Genomic DNA, 16,378 nt, shown 5'->3' with positions numbered 1-16,378 from the left:
GTTCAGCTCTGATAACTGCCACCGAGGCTGGAACAGGAGACAGAACAGAAAATGGAACTTGAAACAGAATGGGAGAACAAGGACTAGAACAAGAGATAGAACCGCATATATAACTTGAAATAGAACCGGAGGTAGAACAAGAGATACAACAGGAGACAGAACAGGAGACAGAACAGGAGACAGAACAGGAGATCATCAGGTAAATCATTTCCAGAAACACTGGAACTGAAGAGAGTGAGCTGTCCCTGTAACACCAAGGTCACAGCAGCCCCGGGTCTTGTGTTACTTACAAACACACACGTGTGTGTGTACGCACACACACATACACACCATATTGCACACTGCGGGGGGATACGGTTGTCGTGGAAACCGGCGAAGCAATTGATGGGCATGGATGATGGGTGTGACAGCTTTTATGAGACAGAGAGAGGCAGTGTGTACGAGCGTCTGTGTGAAAGAAAGAGAGTGTGTGTGTGTGACAGTGTGTATAAGTGTGTGTGCGTGACAGTGTGTCTAAGTGTGTGCGTGTGACAGTGTGTATAAGTGTGTGTGCGTGACAGTGTGTCTAAGTGTGTGTGTGTGTGTGAGACAGTGTGTCTTGCAGACACAAAGACAACGATGCTCATTCTGATGTCATTCAGATAAAGTAAGGACACAATAAAGAAGAGGAAAGCTGAATAGATGAAGCAGAATGAATACTTTCTGAACCTGCAATCTAATGTTATAAGAGCCCATTTTGGACCACAGACTAGGTCACATGACCACAGACTAGGTCACATGACCACTTTCCAGCTCATGGAGAACAACTTGGTGATGAGGTAGTCCAGTGATATTACACAACCTGGTGCTTTTTAAATCCAGCTCTCAGATATTAACACTGACAGACTTAAGAGCTGATTGAGAAGAACTACTTCTTGGGGCCCTATCAGGAAGTGTGTGTTGAAGTGTGTGGGAGTTTAAGTGTGTGTAAGCACCTGTGTGCCTGTGTGTGTGTGAAGGTGGAGCGTCTCTGTGTGTGTGTGTGTGAGAAGGTGGAGCGTCTGTGTGTGTGTGTGAGAAGGTGGAGCGTCTGTGTGTGTGTGAGAAGGTGGAGCGTCTGTGTGTGTGTGTGTGTGAGAAGGTGGAGCGTCTGTGTGTGTGTGTGTGTGAGAAGGTGGAGCGTCTGTGTGTGTGTGTGTGTGTGAGAAGGTGGAGCGTCTGTGTGTGTGTGTGAGAAGGTAGAGCGTCTGTGTGTGTGTGTGTGTGAGAAGGTGGAGCGTCTGTGTGTGTGTGTGTGTGTGTGTGTGTGAGAAGGTGGAGCGTCTGTGTGTGTGTGTGAGAAGGTGGAGCGTCTGTGTGTGTGTGTGTGTGTGTGAGAAGGTGGAGCGTCTGTGTGTGTGTGTGAGAAGGTAGAGCGTCTGTGTGTGTGTGTGTGAGAGAAGGTGGAGCGTCTGTGTGTGTGTGTGTGAGAAGGTAGAGCGTCTGTGTGTGTGTGTGAGAAGGTGGAGCGTCTGTGTGTGTGTGTGTGTGTGTGTGGAGGGTTTCCGCATGTGTGCGTGTGTCGTTTTAAGAGAATCCACGCCAGTGTGTTTCCCGAGGCAGCGAACACTAACCCTCTTCACAGCCTCTCACCTCCCGTCTCCCTCTCTCCCCTCCACAGATGCCTCTCCAACAGGCACCTCCCTGGATGCCTCTGGGGGCTCCAGGGCTTCCCCAGTTGGGCTGCAGCCGTCTCATGTCCCCTGGGGAAAGCTCCATGCACATCCCCTCCACACTACAGTTCACACGAGTCAAGCCCCCCTCCCCGCTTTACTAAATTAAAGCCCATTCAGGAGTCATCTCCCCCCACGTCCCCCTCTACTTAGGCATCGATCAGACGTGCCGTCCAGACAGACGGAGATGTTTCGCCTCATAAAAACATGCTTGCTGCCCAGCTGTCCCCCCCCCCCCCGCTACGACAAGACCCACAGACCCAAACCCCGGCCCGGGGGGGCAGTGTGTGTGTGTGTGCGGTAGTGTGTGTGTGGGTAAAGAGGTTATAAAGTGTGATGGGGTGTGTGTGTGGTGTAGTGTGTGTGTGTGTATGGGAGGGCATAGCGTGTAGGGGTGGTAACAGGGACAGAGAGAGGGGGGCGAGAGATCATTGTTTTGTGTGGGGGGCATGTGTCCATCCAAGACACGAGTCTCTCACAATAGACGAGGTTAAACCGTCACCACCTGCAGCCTGGGGAAGCCTGGTGTGAGCGCTCTCTGTCTCCCTCTCTCCCTCTCCCTCTCCCTCTCCCTCTCCCTCTCCCTCTCCCTCTCCCTCTCCCTCTCCCTCTCCCTCTCTCCCCCCTCTCTCCCCCCTCTCTCCCCCCTCTCCCTCTCTCCCCCCTCTCTCCCCCCTCTCTCCCCCCTCTCTCTCCCTCTCTCCCTCTCTCCCTCTCTCCCTCTCTCTCCCTCTCTCTCCCTCTCTCCCTCTCTCCCTCTCTCCCTCTCTCTCCCTCTCTCCCTCTCTCTCCCTCTCTCCCTCTCCCCCCTCTCTCCCTCTCTCTCCCTCTCTCCCTCTCTCCCTCTCCCCCCTCTCTCCCTCTCTCCCTCTCTCTCCCTCTCTCCCTCTCTCTCCCTCTCTCCCTCTCTCTCCCTCTCTCCCTCTCTCCCTCTCCCCCCTCTCTCCCTCTCTCTCCCTCTCTCCCTCTCTCCCTCTCTCTCCCTCTCTCTCCCTCCCCCTCTCCCTCTCCCTCTCTCCCTCTTTCTCCCCCTCTCCCTCTGCCTCTCAAGAAAATTTCTAAAGAAATACACATCTCACACACAGACACACGTATCACAATGAGATATCCTCTCTCTCACTCTCTTTCACACACACACCCTCTCTCTAACAGAGCACACGCCACAGCATACGAGACAGTGTTCATCTGTGTCCGGGGCTACAGAAGCGGAACCTTCCCAACGCTCCGAGGCCTCACAGAGACCAGACACTCGCCTGAGCTGGGTTCAAACCCCTGAGCTGGGTTCAAACCCCTGAGCTGGGTTCAAACCCCTGAGCTGGGTTCCTGTGAGCCAGCAGGAAACCCCAGGTTTGTCGTTTTAGAAGTTAAATTTGATTCTTTATTTTTCAAGTTTTTACATATGTGTGTCAGTTTGACTGTGATCTGACTCTGACTCATTGAGGTAGACATGCCATGGATGAGGGGGTGAGCTAAGTATAGTTCTGTCAATAAATCACTCAATACTAGCCAGAGGACTTGACCCTGTCTGTGGTTATCCAACCACGCTGTGATGAAGTGGATTAAAGTTACTGAGCAATGCCCGTATCTACCAGAAGACACAATTGGTGGTTTTGATTGACTCATTCCACAATTGGTGGAACAAATCAATTTACAATCACACATGAAAATATATGTACTGTATTGGGGGGCATACACACACACACTGTCCTTGCCACTGGTAAACAGACACACTTGCAACCTCTGTTTCTTTAGACAGAAGACTATATATCTACAGCGTCTATGAGTATCAATGCATCCACTACAAGCTCACAGCACCTCATAAAAGAGATGTTTATCATCTGTCTGTTCAGCAGTTAGCAGCTTTCCAGTGTTCTGACTGACCCCCACCACCTCACCCCCCAGCTCACCCCCCCCTGATCCCCCCTCTTTCCCCCCTGCTCCCCAACCTCCCACAATCCCCTTCACATCAGCCTGTTGCATGGCAACCAGGGATCAGAGGGTAGCAAAATGCTAGCCTCTTTCTCGTTCCTGTCCTACAAGTGTGTGTGTGTGTGTGTGTGTCTGTGAGAGAGAGTGTGTGTATGTGTGTGAGAGAGAGTGTGTGTATGTGTGTGTGTGTGTGAGAAAGAGAGAGAATGAGAGAGTGTGTGTGGCAAGAGAGGGAGGGTGTTTGGCTTCTCACTGAAGAGTGGAATCATCCTATCTGGGATCCAGGAATCCTCATCTGTTTTTCCACTTGAGGTCTCAACCTTTTTACATTATACAACGGGTGCCGTTTATTGGCCCGATATAATAGTAATGTGTGTGTGTGTGTGAATGAGTTGTCTGAGTGTGTGTGAGTGTGAGTGAAACCCTTACCTTGTGAGTGTTGGGCTTGATGCATCGCACGAAAAAGGGGTTTGAAGTGCTGAGTGTAGCCATGAGAGAGTGCAGAGAGTTCTAGAAGAAAGAAAAAAAACAACCATGAATATACAGTTACACTTTGAGAGTACCTTATTTATACACTACTTTTTATTCCAGAATATTCCTCCATATCTGAGAAGACTGAGTTCTCACCTTGAACTGAGAGCTGACTGTGGGTTTCTTGTGCTTGGAGCTGGATTTGAGAGTGTCCTGGTTGTTGCGACTGGACACGTGCTCAAAGAGGTCGTACACAAAGTCCAGCCTGCCACCACGCAAAGGACACGAGGGGAGAAGGACATAAGGTGGGGAGGGGACGAGTGGACGAGGGGATAAGGGGATACGAGGAGGAGAAGAGGAAAGAAAACAGGTGAAATATCCTCACTGATATAAACAGCACTGATATGTTGGCAAAGGAGCATTTACATAGAAAACAACCCTGTTGATGAATCGATTTGTCACGGTTATCGCTCCCGACAAGGTGCAGTTGAGAAAGAAAACAAACGAAAATGGTTGTGAATTTAAAAAAAACGGGACTATATTAAAAAAGTATGTGTGTGCGCTTGGACCCTCCCCCTCACCTGCTCTCTCTCAGCAGATTGAGGACATCATCCCTGAAGGTGTCCCTGTTCTTCTCCAGCATCCCTCTCACGTCGTACACCACCTACACACGGCCACAGGGGGGCGCCGGAGAGACAGCAGACTAATGAGGCGCACAGTGTGAATACTGAGGACACCCTGTCTCCTCATGGGCGGATGCATTCATTCACTTGGGGGTTGATGCATCGCATTCGAAAATACAGTTAGTAGTAGTTTATTTATGAACTTGTTTTTGGAATACATTAAAAGGCTGGCAGCCTTTTTAATAAACACTGTGGAATCATACTTTTTCAGCCTTTATAAACAGTGTGGGATGATACCTATTCAGTTTGAGGGGCCTTACCTCTCCTGCATAGTGTCTTACTCCAAAGTAGTGGACAGCAACTCGGGGCTTCACGTAAAAGGAGTTTTTCTGACAGGTAGAAAACACACATTCTCACTGTTATTCTGCCATTTCCCTTCGCTTCCAATCAATAGAAAAGAGCTTTGTTTTTACATGAATGGATTTTATTCCTTCGCAAAAAGAGGACTGGAGTTAATTTTGCCAAGATATCAAACACAGAGTCAAACCAGATGTTAAGAGCATTAAAGGTGCAGACATTGTCTGGCCTCAGCAAATACCATCTTTTAATGTGAACGCTATGAAAAGGAAAAAGTTAATTGGTTCCTGATTTTGCTAGCGAAATAGCCTGAATTAACAAAGGGAACCCACAGAAAAGGGAAAAGGTGAAACGAAACAGCATCTCTTACTCTTGGAAGCATTAATTTAGAATAGAAATCTGCTCAACAACCAGACCATGTAAGGGTTTCTAGATAAATTCTTGTTTGACTAAATATTCTAGTCAAGTGCTACTTCTGTGTTCCATCTGTAAAACATGTCTGAAGACAAGACTGACGACGGCAGCATAGCTGCACAGTAAAAGCAACGTCGACCCACAATCCTGCCGACACGCATATCCTCTCACATCAGCCAAGTACATTTAAAAAGATCATAAAAAAACCCCCCACCAGACTATTACTTTTCATAACATTTCACTTTGTGTTTTACAACCTTTGTAATAGAAGACCTAGCCCCGCATGCTAATGCATGCGAGCTGACTTACAGAGTGCTGGCAGTGGAGTTTCTCCAGGAGCGTGTCATCGGTGGCTTTGGGGAAGTGGCTCTCCTCGTTGACCAGGGCCAGGAGTCCTAGTTTCTGCAAGCAGGACGACAACCACCAGGATTTCAATTTCACTTCTTCGATTTTTCATTTGACATCTTTCAGCTTCACTTGGTTAAGATGTCATCCTCATGCTTTTCATGACGTCCTGAGGTTGAGGACTGTAAACACTCGGGAAGTAACTCAGTGGTGTCATCATGACTTACCTTCTCAATAAGGTCCAGACATTCACCGTTGTCCATCCAGTTGATATCTTCCCATACCAACCCTTCCCTATAAGAGCAAACCCAGGAAACACACAGGTCATCAATACCTTCATGAATCAATACACTAGGAGTTGTGTGAACGATATCTATGCAATGTACTTGTTGTATTCGAGTTGCTCCAACGAAAAGATGTGCTTGTTGAAGTATTCCTGAAGTTTCTCGTTTGCATAGTTGATGTTGAACTGCTCGAAGCGGTTGACCTGTTGGACAGATTCAACAATTGTTGAGACTGGGGTATCAATACAGAATCAACCCTACATACGTTCAATTCACCCAATCCATGGGTTGCATAGATTACATGTATTGATGAATTGATTACTGATTCCAAAATCCTGATGAAGGAATTTGGAATTCCCAGCTACAAATTCTCACACGCAACAATAGCATTTGGAATGTTTGGAACACCTGCCTCAAAATTCTCAAATCCGAAGATGTCGAGGATGCAGATGGACTTGAAGTCCTCCTTGCCCCGGATGCGGTTGTTGAGTTTGCGTATGATCCAGGTGAAACACTGAGAGTAAAGCGCCATGGCCATGGAATCCCTGGAATCCACCGCCTGGTGCACAGGAAATGACATCAAAGAGAGACCTGATTAGCCCCAGCTAGCTATGCTCCGAGCTTCCAAACTAAGTCAGCAACATTCAGACACACGATACAAGTCAGGCAGGAGGAAACGGAGGAGGTCAGGGTCTCGGGCGAATCGAGCTGGCGTTCAGAACCTTGTTGCTCACGACAACAAGCAGCGATAACAGGAAAGGGACAAAGAATGTTTTGTTTATTTTTCTTTGTTTCTGTTTTTCTTTCTGTTGCGCTCAGGGTCCACTCCAGAGGGCTGATGCTATCAGGCCTAACCTGCGTGTGAGGACAGTTTCTGCTTGTGTTCGCCCTCTCTTTCATTGTAACCACATAAGTGTTCCCGCTCCTGTGTGCTCCCCACGCCCTCCTCCAAACAGGAAGGATAATCAGCGAATCAGCTTTTGCTGTTCTGACCGTTCCAAGACTCAGCTACACTGCAAGCCCTAACCATCGCGAGTGGTTTAAACAGTGTTGACCCGGGGGTCGTGACCTCCCTGGCTGGTTACCTGCTCCACGGTGAGGGGTGTGCAGATCTCCTCTCCCCTGAGGATCATGGAGCGGTGGGTCAGGACCTCGGCCAGCTGTTCAGGGTTCAGCCCCAGGAGGTCAGACGTCCTGCTCAGAGCTGTGGACGTAAACACACCCGTCATCCACACTGCTCCCACCTCAGTTCAGTCTAAGGATAGCCTGCAAATTATTCGTATGGATGAAATAAAAATGATCTTGGGGGGGAGGGGGGGGGGGTACGCATGCATGAACGTAGAAATCGATATATTCCATGATACAAATGAACACACGTCAAACACTACTTTCAAATACACCGACAGAGCTAATTCTTTATCCAAGCAGAACTGTCAAGGCTAACATCAGGTGGAGTGGTTCCATGTCTGAAAACATGATGTTCGTTTCCTCCTACAGTGCCCCTGACCTTGCCCCCTAGCCAATTATAGTGGCGCAGCCTCACAGGAACGGTGCCCTTTGACCCCTGCTGAATGGATACCACTGGAATGTCCACTGTGGTGATAACAGCGACCTCAAGCCGGAAGAGACTTTTCTCAGGCTGCCAAATGCTGCCAACGACCTCACACCAGCTACACACACGCACGCAACCACATACACACCAGCCCCCCTCTGCACACACGCACACAACCACATACACACCAGCCCCCTCTACACACACGCACAACCCCACACGCACACACAACCACATACACACACACATGCACACACTCACTCACATGCATGCATGCACGCACGCACACACAACCACACACACACACACACGTACCCACTCACACAAACAAACAAACATAATAACATCCAGAGGGGAGACGGGCGCTGCCTCCGTCTACACCCCCCCCCCCTCTCCTCCCCCCAGTGACTTCCTGTAGCCCTGTCCCAGGGGGTTTCAGGACAGAGAGTGTCCTTGGCTGGCGTGTACAGTCGATCTGTACACTGACAGACCCAAGGTTGAAGCTAACTCAACACAGACATGTTCGTCTACATATCTGGCAGCCGGTGTGGTGCCCGAGGCGAGGAGGAGATCACAACTCGTGTGCAAAGCCTTACAATGTCGACACAAAATCTCGTTGCTGTTGCGAAAATCACTTTACATCCTCTGTCGGGGGATATACCAAGTGTGAGAGACGTGATTCTGCCTGGAGTGATGCTTGTTTTGTTTTCAAAGCAGAGCCTGGAGGGGTGGATGGAAGAGAGGGTGGAGAGAGGGAGGAACGAAGAGAGGACAGAGAGAGGAAGGAGAGAGAGTGGAAGGAGAGAGAGAGGAAGGAGAGAGAGAGGAAGGAGAGAGAGAAGGGGAGAGAGAGTGGGGGAGAAACAAAGGAGAGAGGGGGAGGGTAGAGAGGACAGAAAGAGAGGGAGACCTGGGAGAACTAACCTGATTTGGAGTAGACCTGCGCCCCTCCTGCAGTCATGAACTCAATGTTCCCCGCGTGAAGGATCCCTGCTAGCAGACGCATGATCTCACGGATGTTCTCCTCAGAGAACTGCATCGTCCGCATGGCATTCTGGGAAGGGAGAGAGGGACATCGAAACGAGATTAATAATGCTACATGAATCAGATGAAACCATAACACCCCCAGGAAACTGACTGCGTTGTTGATCATTTAGATGATGGCGCGTGAGACAGATTTCCCTCCTGGATCTACAGCACAGGCCAGCTGTGCCCCTTTGGCTTTAACGGTATCATCTACAGTCAATTTATACTGACGCAGATTAGTTGTAATTATCTTAACCCTGGTCGAATAAAGCCTAATCCAGAGGCCAGACCGTGAAACATAAGTTTCCATAAGTGAAACCTGCTGATTTGCTGACTTGACGTCGTAACAAGACACAGACACGGTGACATGAGGTGTCCTGACATGAGGTGTCCTGCTTTGGGTCTCAGAAGAGTTTCAATGTTTCCACACCCCAAAATCTAGTCCTTAAATTGGTCCTCAAAATCCAGAAACAGAACAGAAAGTCGTTGAGCTGCTCACCAGTACATCCTGAAAAGCGCCCTTGTCGTTGATTGTCTTGTCCGCTACACATCCGGACTGTTTCAGGTAGTAGTAGCTGTCAGGATGAGACAAGTTGAAGGCCTCTGAGGGAAAAAAAAAATGGACGTTTTGTTAAAGTGAAAAACTAGATACTAGAGATATTTACTGTGAAGTTAAAGCATTAGATTTTTCTTTAAGTCTTTAAGTTACATTGCATGCATGGTTGGTTTCATCCATTAATACTTAATGTTTGTACTAAGTATTGAAGTCTGTGTTGAACTTTCCCAGACATCTTTTTCATCATCCACGAATCCCCCCCCCCCCCCCCCGCTGTTCAGTTTTGGTTTGCTCCAATGTCATTGTGTCCCTCACCCCTCTGTTCTGCAGTGGTCCCGGCCAGAAGAGCATAGAAGATGTGGTAGTTCCTCTCCCCTGGGTTTTGTCTGACAACACGGTTCTGGCAGAGAAAGGACATAACGGTCAACACACACCTGCTGAGAATTACACACACACACACACACCTGCTGAGAATTACACACACACACACACCTGCTGAGAATTACACACACACATACACACTGAGAATTGCACACACACACACACACACCTGCTGAGAATTACACACACACACACACACACACCTGCTGAGAATTACACACACACACACACCTGCTGAGAATTACACACACACATGCACACTGAGAATTGCACACACACACACAAACCTGCTGATAATTACCCCCACAGACACTTACACACATACAAACACACACCTGCTGATAATTACCCACACACACTGTTCATGCATCACAAAGGCACCAGACACACACATACAGAGACAGACACAAACACACACGGTCCAGTTATTACAAAGACGTCACACACCAACCCACACACAGAAACACACACAAAGACAAGGGGAAGAAATTACCTTCTCTAGGAGGTCTTTGTGCAGAGAGGTGACAGTTAAGGCCAACAATGGAGTCAGATAAGTACATGCTAAATAATGTGAGGAAAAAAGGAAGATGGAGGGAGAGAGGGGACATCCTTATCCTTCACTACTAAGCCAAGTCCAAACCTGCTACACTAACAAAAAACAATAATAATATTTACTTCGATGCTTCTACAACACAGGCTCTATTCACCTTCTCCCAGAACTGTGTTCTGTATGAAAAAATCCAAGATAAAAGCAATAAACCATGATACAAAGCCCTCCTATCCAGTCAATCAGCCAACAGCACGACTGACTACAAACGCTTGGCAGACGTTTGAAGCACTTCCTGTATCCTGTGAAGCACTTCCTGTTTCCTGTATAGGAACCTGACCAGGAAGTTCCCAGGAAGACTCGTTCTGTCAACACCGTGGGCAGAAGCTTTCGGCAAAAGGATACAATCCACGATTCTGCCACCCTGGATGTTTCCTTTATGACAGAAGTGCAGCTGGACAAACTTCCCGAAGCGACTTGAGTTGTTATTGTAGACGGTCTTGGCGTTACCGAAGGCCTCCATGATCGGGCTGGGGAGGGGGGGGGGGGGAGAGAAGGGGGAGGGAGGGGGAGAGAAGGGGGAGGGGAGGGAGGAAGAGAGGGGGTTGGTGGGTATGATTATATAAAAGCAGAGAACCAGTCCGTCCTTCAAACGTGATATGAGGTTCAACTTGCATCCAATTCCGGCTTTTACGTGTGGGTTTGCGTACATAGCTGTGTGTGTGTGTGTAGCTGTGTGTGTGTGTGTACGCACGTATGCTCCTACGTGTGCGTGTGCATGTGTTGTGCATACGTGACTGTGTGAGGTACCTGCTCTCCAGAAGGGCCTCCTCCACGTGGGACGTCCTGTCCCTGGACGACAGCTCCAGGGAGTGCTGGCTCATGGCCGACAGGAACTTGAGGATGAGCTTGGTGCTCTCCGTCTTCCCTGCTCCGCTCTCTCCACTAGGAACACCGGGCGGGAGACAGGGGTCAGAGGTCATCGGGACCCGCCCGGTTTACATCTCGAAACGGGGGTTTGTTAGTAAATATTACACTTGTGTCACACCCCAAACTCAGGCCAAAGGGGAACAGCCTGTGAGTGAATTGCTTCTGACTGATTGGACTTGGCATCCCGCCCATCCTGTGTGAGGATCGGCAATAGCTTTGGCAAACCACTAGGGGGTGTATTGCTCGCTGCAAAACCCTGGTTGTTAAACTGGAATACTGTATGAGTGCGTCTCTCTCTCTCTCTCTCTCTCTCTCTCTTCTCTCTCTCTCTCTCTCTCTCTCTCTCTCTCTCACTCTCTCTCTCTCTCTCTCTCTCTCTCTCTCTCTCTCTCTCCTCTCTCTCTCTCATCTCTCTCTCTCTCTCTCTCTCTCTCTCTCTCTCATCTCTCTCTCTCTCTCTCTCTCTCTCTCTCTCTCTCTCTCTCTCTCTCTCTCTCTCTCTCTCTCTCTCTCTCTCTCTCTCTCTCTCTCTCTCTCTCTCTCTCTCTCTCCTCTCTCTCTCTCTCTCTCTCTCTCTCTCCTCTCTCTCATATCTCACATTTTGAATACTCACACAATATACTACACAGAGGACTGTTACACATTCAAAACACCCTTTATCTTCTCGCATGGTTTCATTTAATAATTTCAGTCATAAACTAAAGGGAAAACAACTATAATATTATATAAATGTTTTATAAGATCAACCTTTCCTTTTTATGATATTGGGGATACCCGCTACATTCCACGAACAGAGAGCTGGTTTTACCTGGAAACTTCAGGTCAAGTAGCCTTGATCTTCCCTTCGCTAAACCACAGATTGTGGATAAACAATGTTTCCCTCTTTCAGCATAGATGAACATTGCACAACAATCATGTGATCGTGTACAAAAGCACTGTGAATGAGTTCAATTGCAAGTGACTGAAAATCCTGCACTGCATTAAACGTAGGCTAAGAATTTTCAAGAGTTAACAAGCCGAACTGCCTTCGAAGCCAGACACCACAGACAAGACAAAGGCTAATTTGAAAGACGAGGCTGAATTTCTGATGACTCATGACCCCGGCAACCCTAATAGAGCCACTCCAACACTCTCCTTTGTGTTTAATGAGAACCTGGCAACTCAGAGACACTATGGGCACCCAGGTTAATAATCAACATGGGGAACTTCCCTTGCCTACAATATTGACACACTTTCATGCAGAGGAAAACACTGAACCATTCAAAACCACTGAAAACTACAGCTGCACTCGCTCCCCAAAAACCCCTCCTGGGCAAGACACTCCTGACTACCAGTGTCTGAACAATAGAGAGCTTCAGGAAGATTAAGCTCTCCATAAACTGAACCTGGCAACACACAGACAAAAAGAAGCCCTCAACATCAGTATAAATGGTGTCAGATGATGTCACAGACAAATAAAGAACCTGGCAACCCGCAGCCAGAGAACTCTGGCAGCCTCCAGGAGAGTTAAGAGTGAACTTGTTGGTCCCGGGAGTTCACCAGATAAGTTTGCGTACCATGTAGACTGAAGCCTTACTGCAGCCGCCTCGGTTCGAAACCAGCCTGGGCCCTTTTCTTCAATCCTTTTTCAGGGAGTCAGGTGGCTGAGCGGTGAGGGAATCGGGCTAGTAATCCAAAGGTTGCCAGTTCGATTCCCGGTCATGCCAACTGACGTTGTGTCCTTGGGCAAGGCACTTCACCCTACTTGCTTCGGGGAGAATGTCCCTGTACTTACTGTAAGTCGCTCTGGATAAGAGCATCTGCTAAATGACTAAATGTAAATGTAAGTCTTCCCCTCTCACTCTCTCCCTGCATTTCCTGTCACACTGCACTTAAAGATGTCTAATAAAGCATGCAACATGCCCCCCCCCCCACCCACCCACCCCAAAAAAGCTAAAAAGCTTTAAAGCTAACTAGTTTTCCTCAGATTCAGGCCCAACGTTACAGGGAACATGCCAGAACCCCACACAGGAAGTGACCTCACTGGTGACATCGGGGCAGGGGCCGTAACCGCCGACAACAGCCGCTTTCTGCCGGCCTCCTCCCAGAAGCCCCTGGGGCAGTGTCGGGGTCAACGGAGAGACACAGAGTTCAAGAAGAAGCATACAAAAGACAACTGGGGTTTGAGAGAGACCGATCCAGAGTGAGATCGAGCTGATTTAATGACTATAAATACGTAGCATGTGAGTGAGGTCTGAAATGTCTCCCAGCACAGAGTTGAAAGAAGGGATATCACCACATGAAACCATGAGGGTGTTTTGAAGCGGACATGAAAGCGCCGAGGGAAAAGTAACATCTGTTTGTGTGGATGCTAAACCTGGTTTGAAATATGAAATATTTCTAATGTGATGGCAAGACCTCGGAAACTGACAATGCCAAGGGTGAATGCTGCTGTGTAGACATAACTAAATTCTGAGCTACAGTCCATAGATACTTGAAATCTCTACATTCACGCCAACCACAAAAAAACACCACAAGTTACATTTCTAGAATAATTGGGGTTGAATAAAATTAATAGTAACAGTTAATTGATTGAATAACCAAAATAATACTTTCTCCTAATAAAAGCAGCCACACAATTATTTTCTATTCTAAGTTTAAGAAACCATCATAATCTTACTACAGCTATAAATTATTTTGTGTGTATCTGAATGCTGTGAAGTCACACACACGGGACACTACAGTAGCTTAACATATGTCCTGTTACGACCTCAGAGGTGTGCTGTCACCCTTCGTCACTCCTCCTCTTCTAGGCTCCGCCTCCTGAGGCGTGTGAAGGGGGTTCACCGGGAACATCTGGAATGTTCTTTAACAGAAATATTTACCAGAGAAGGAGGTCAAATGTAATAACCGTGCAGTCACACACGAAGCCCCTAACATTCATAACCCTGAGTCACGAACAAGGCAGGGGTCGAACATCCTTAACAGCATGGCGGCAAGAGTGTGTGTGTGTGCATGTGGGCTGGGAGTCAGTGTGTGTGTATGTGTCTGGAACTCTATGTGTACACCAACTCATGTATGTGTGTGTGTGGGCTGGGAGTCAGTGTGTGTGTGTGTGTGTGTATGTGTCTGGAACTCTATGTGTACACCAACTCATGTATGTGTGTGACAGAGAGTGACAGAGAGCAGATATGAAATCTGTTCTTTCTCACGGTGTCTTGGTAACCGTGCATGTGCACGTCTGTGTAGACATGTATTATGACATGTCGGTTTACAGTTTGGGGCGTGCAGCTGGGATGGGCTGAGAAAAAACCCTGTAGGCTGACGGCTTAATGCCGTGGTTCACAAGCTGCCGTGGGGTTATGTCTGTAACCACATCATTACAGGAGACATTGTCATGCCGGGCATTCACACAGAACAGTAAAGATAATGTCGACCACCAATATACAAGTCCGGTACTGACACTAAGAGAACGTTTTGTTTCATAGAGATGAAGTACATCAATTGCACTTACACCTTTGTATGGTGCATAATCACAAAAGCCGAAACTTAATTTCAACAGACTCATTAAAAAATTAGATTAAAAAAACTTCAGTTTAACTCTTTACAGGAGCATGCTCTGGGTTTCAAAGCGCTAGTGAGAACATCTCAATAGAGTCAACTCAGACCACCGTCCAAGATGCCTAAAAGGGGGCGAGCGAGGGGGTGGGAACGAGGGGGAGTTGTAAACTGTAACCAGTAGAGGTGGCAGTACGCCAGGCTGCCAGGACCGGGCACACACACACACACACGGCTTAGGAGAAACCCCGCCTTTGTGTTCAGACCTGGCCCAGGCCCCAAGGCACTGCGACCCACTCTGTCACACATGGGAGAAGCCTTTCTCCAGCTCCCAGTCTATTGCACACCCTGGCGGGCCCGAGAGAGGCCTCGGACTCGGGCCTGCCGCTGGGCGAGCCGGACCCTGCTGGCACTGCCCCTGCTCCCCCTCTGCCACACGTCCCTGAGGGAGACATGGAGCCAAGCACTTAGGACCTACGTATACTACATACTAAAGCTAATGTTCTGTACACTACATATGAAAGCTGGTGTGCTCTATCCTACATACTAAAGCTAATGTTCTGTACACTACATATGAAAGCTGGTGTGCTCTATCCTACATACTAAATGCTGTTGTGCTGTGTATTACATACTACATGTGGTGTGCTGTATCCTACATACTAAATGCTATTGTGCTGTGTATTACATACTACATGTTGTGTGCTGTATCCTACATACTAAATGCTGTTGTGCTGTGTATTACATATTACACATGGTGTGCTGTATCCTACATACTAAATGATGTTGTGATGTGTATTACATACTACATGTGGTGTGCAGTATACTGCTGTTGTGTACTCAGGGTAGCTAGCTGTACTGCTTTGTGTTACTGCTGGAGACGAGGAGGTAACCAGCTCTCACTCCAGTTAGTGTCTGGCTGCCCTGGATAGGAGCTGTGAGAAGGACTGGCTAACATGATTCACTAAGAGTCGACATCTGAGCCAGCTCCCAGCCACGTCGACATGATTTGGAGACACGCACGAACATGGGTTGTGAGAGAGGTTGATTTGAGAGGAATGCCCGTTTCCTACTGTGTTACCGTGCAACCAAACACGAGAAAGCAATTCGGAGGGAAACAGCAGATCTGCGTTTCATTTGCTTTAAGCGGTGGAATGGAAGCATTGGGAGATGACTGTCTGGATTTCAGTACAAAGTCTTGTCTTCACAGTGTGCTATTGACTGCTGACCTACTGTGCTGCCATGGGAAAGAAACAAAATACTTTGTTTACTCCGAAAAATAAAATAAACGTTCTCTCCAAAAAAAACTAATGGTTCCCTAAACGAAACAAAGTTTTCCAAGTCCTTGTAAAATATTTTCTTTTATGTATGAAAACTGACCTTAAACCGAATCGAACTCCCCAAACTGCAACGTGCACCGTGTCAAACGGATGTGACGCAGTTTGCTATCCCCCTCCGCCCCCCCCCCCCCCCCCCTGGACCGGACAGTGTTCAGACACCCCCCACGCTCTCCTCAGAGCGTGTTTACACAAAGTCATGCTGGATTCCTCAACACCAGCCTAATCCAAGACGACCTAATCCATCCTGGTCTCAGGTATGTGAGGTGCTTCAGTGCTACGTGACCTCTGACCCCAAGATGCCTACGTAATGAAGGACGCTAGGCATCCTTGAGTTTGACCTCATAACAGCCCAGGTCAGGGAGGGATTGACAACAACTCCTGACAAGCAGAATTCTTCC

The 16,378-nt window shown here is 48.1% G+C and overlaps 1 protein-coding gene across 1 annotated transcript in view; it reads right to left on the bottom strand.

Moving 5' to 3' along the window:
- Nucleotides 1-16,378, bottom strand: part of myo10 (myosin X) — an 82,063-nt gene that overhangs the window by 17,042 nt on the left and 48,643 nt on the right. Inside the window, exons 5-19 of the mRNA XM_062480506.1 lie at nt 10,987-11,121; nt 10,582-10,706; nt 10,123-10,136; nt 9,564-9,648; nt 9,192-9,295; nt 8,591-8,720; nt 7,200-7,318; nt 6,527-6,673; nt 6,217-6,317; nt 6,058-6,124; nt 5,795-5,887; nt 5,035-5,103; nt 4,673-4,755; nt 4,248-4,356; nt 4,050-4,130 (exon numbers count right to left, since the gene is read on the bottom strand). Coding sequence (XP_062336490.1) covers nt 4,050-4,130; nt 4,248-4,356; nt 4,673-4,755; nt 5,035-5,103; nt 5,795-5,887; nt 6,058-6,124; nt 6,217-6,317; nt 6,527-6,673; nt 7,200-7,318; nt 8,591-8,720; nt 9,192-9,295; nt 9,564-9,648; nt 10,123-10,136; nt 10,582-10,706; nt 10,987-11,121 — 1,462 coding nt within the window. The remainder of the gene's footprint in view (nt 1-4,049; nt 4,131-4,247; nt 4,357-4,672; nt 4,756-5,034; nt 5,104-5,794; nt 5,888-6,057; nt 6,125-6,216; nt 6,318-6,526; nt 6,674-7,199; nt 7,319-8,590; nt 8,721-9,191; nt 9,296-9,563; nt 9,649-10,122; nt 10,137-10,581; nt 10,707-10,986; nt 11,122-16,378) is intronic.

The sequence above is a fragment of the Osmerus eperlanus genome, chromosome 16 (genome assembly GCF_963692335.1).
Source record: "Osmerus eperlanus chromosome 16, fOsmEpe2.1, whole genome shotgun sequence".
Lineage (NCBI taxonomy): Eukaryota > Metazoa > Chordata > Actinopteri > Osmeriformes > Osmeridae > Osmerus > Osmerus eperlanus.
The sequence above is the reverse complement of the archived record's forward strand: the minus strand, read 5'-3'. Positions and strand labels throughout refer to the sequence as shown.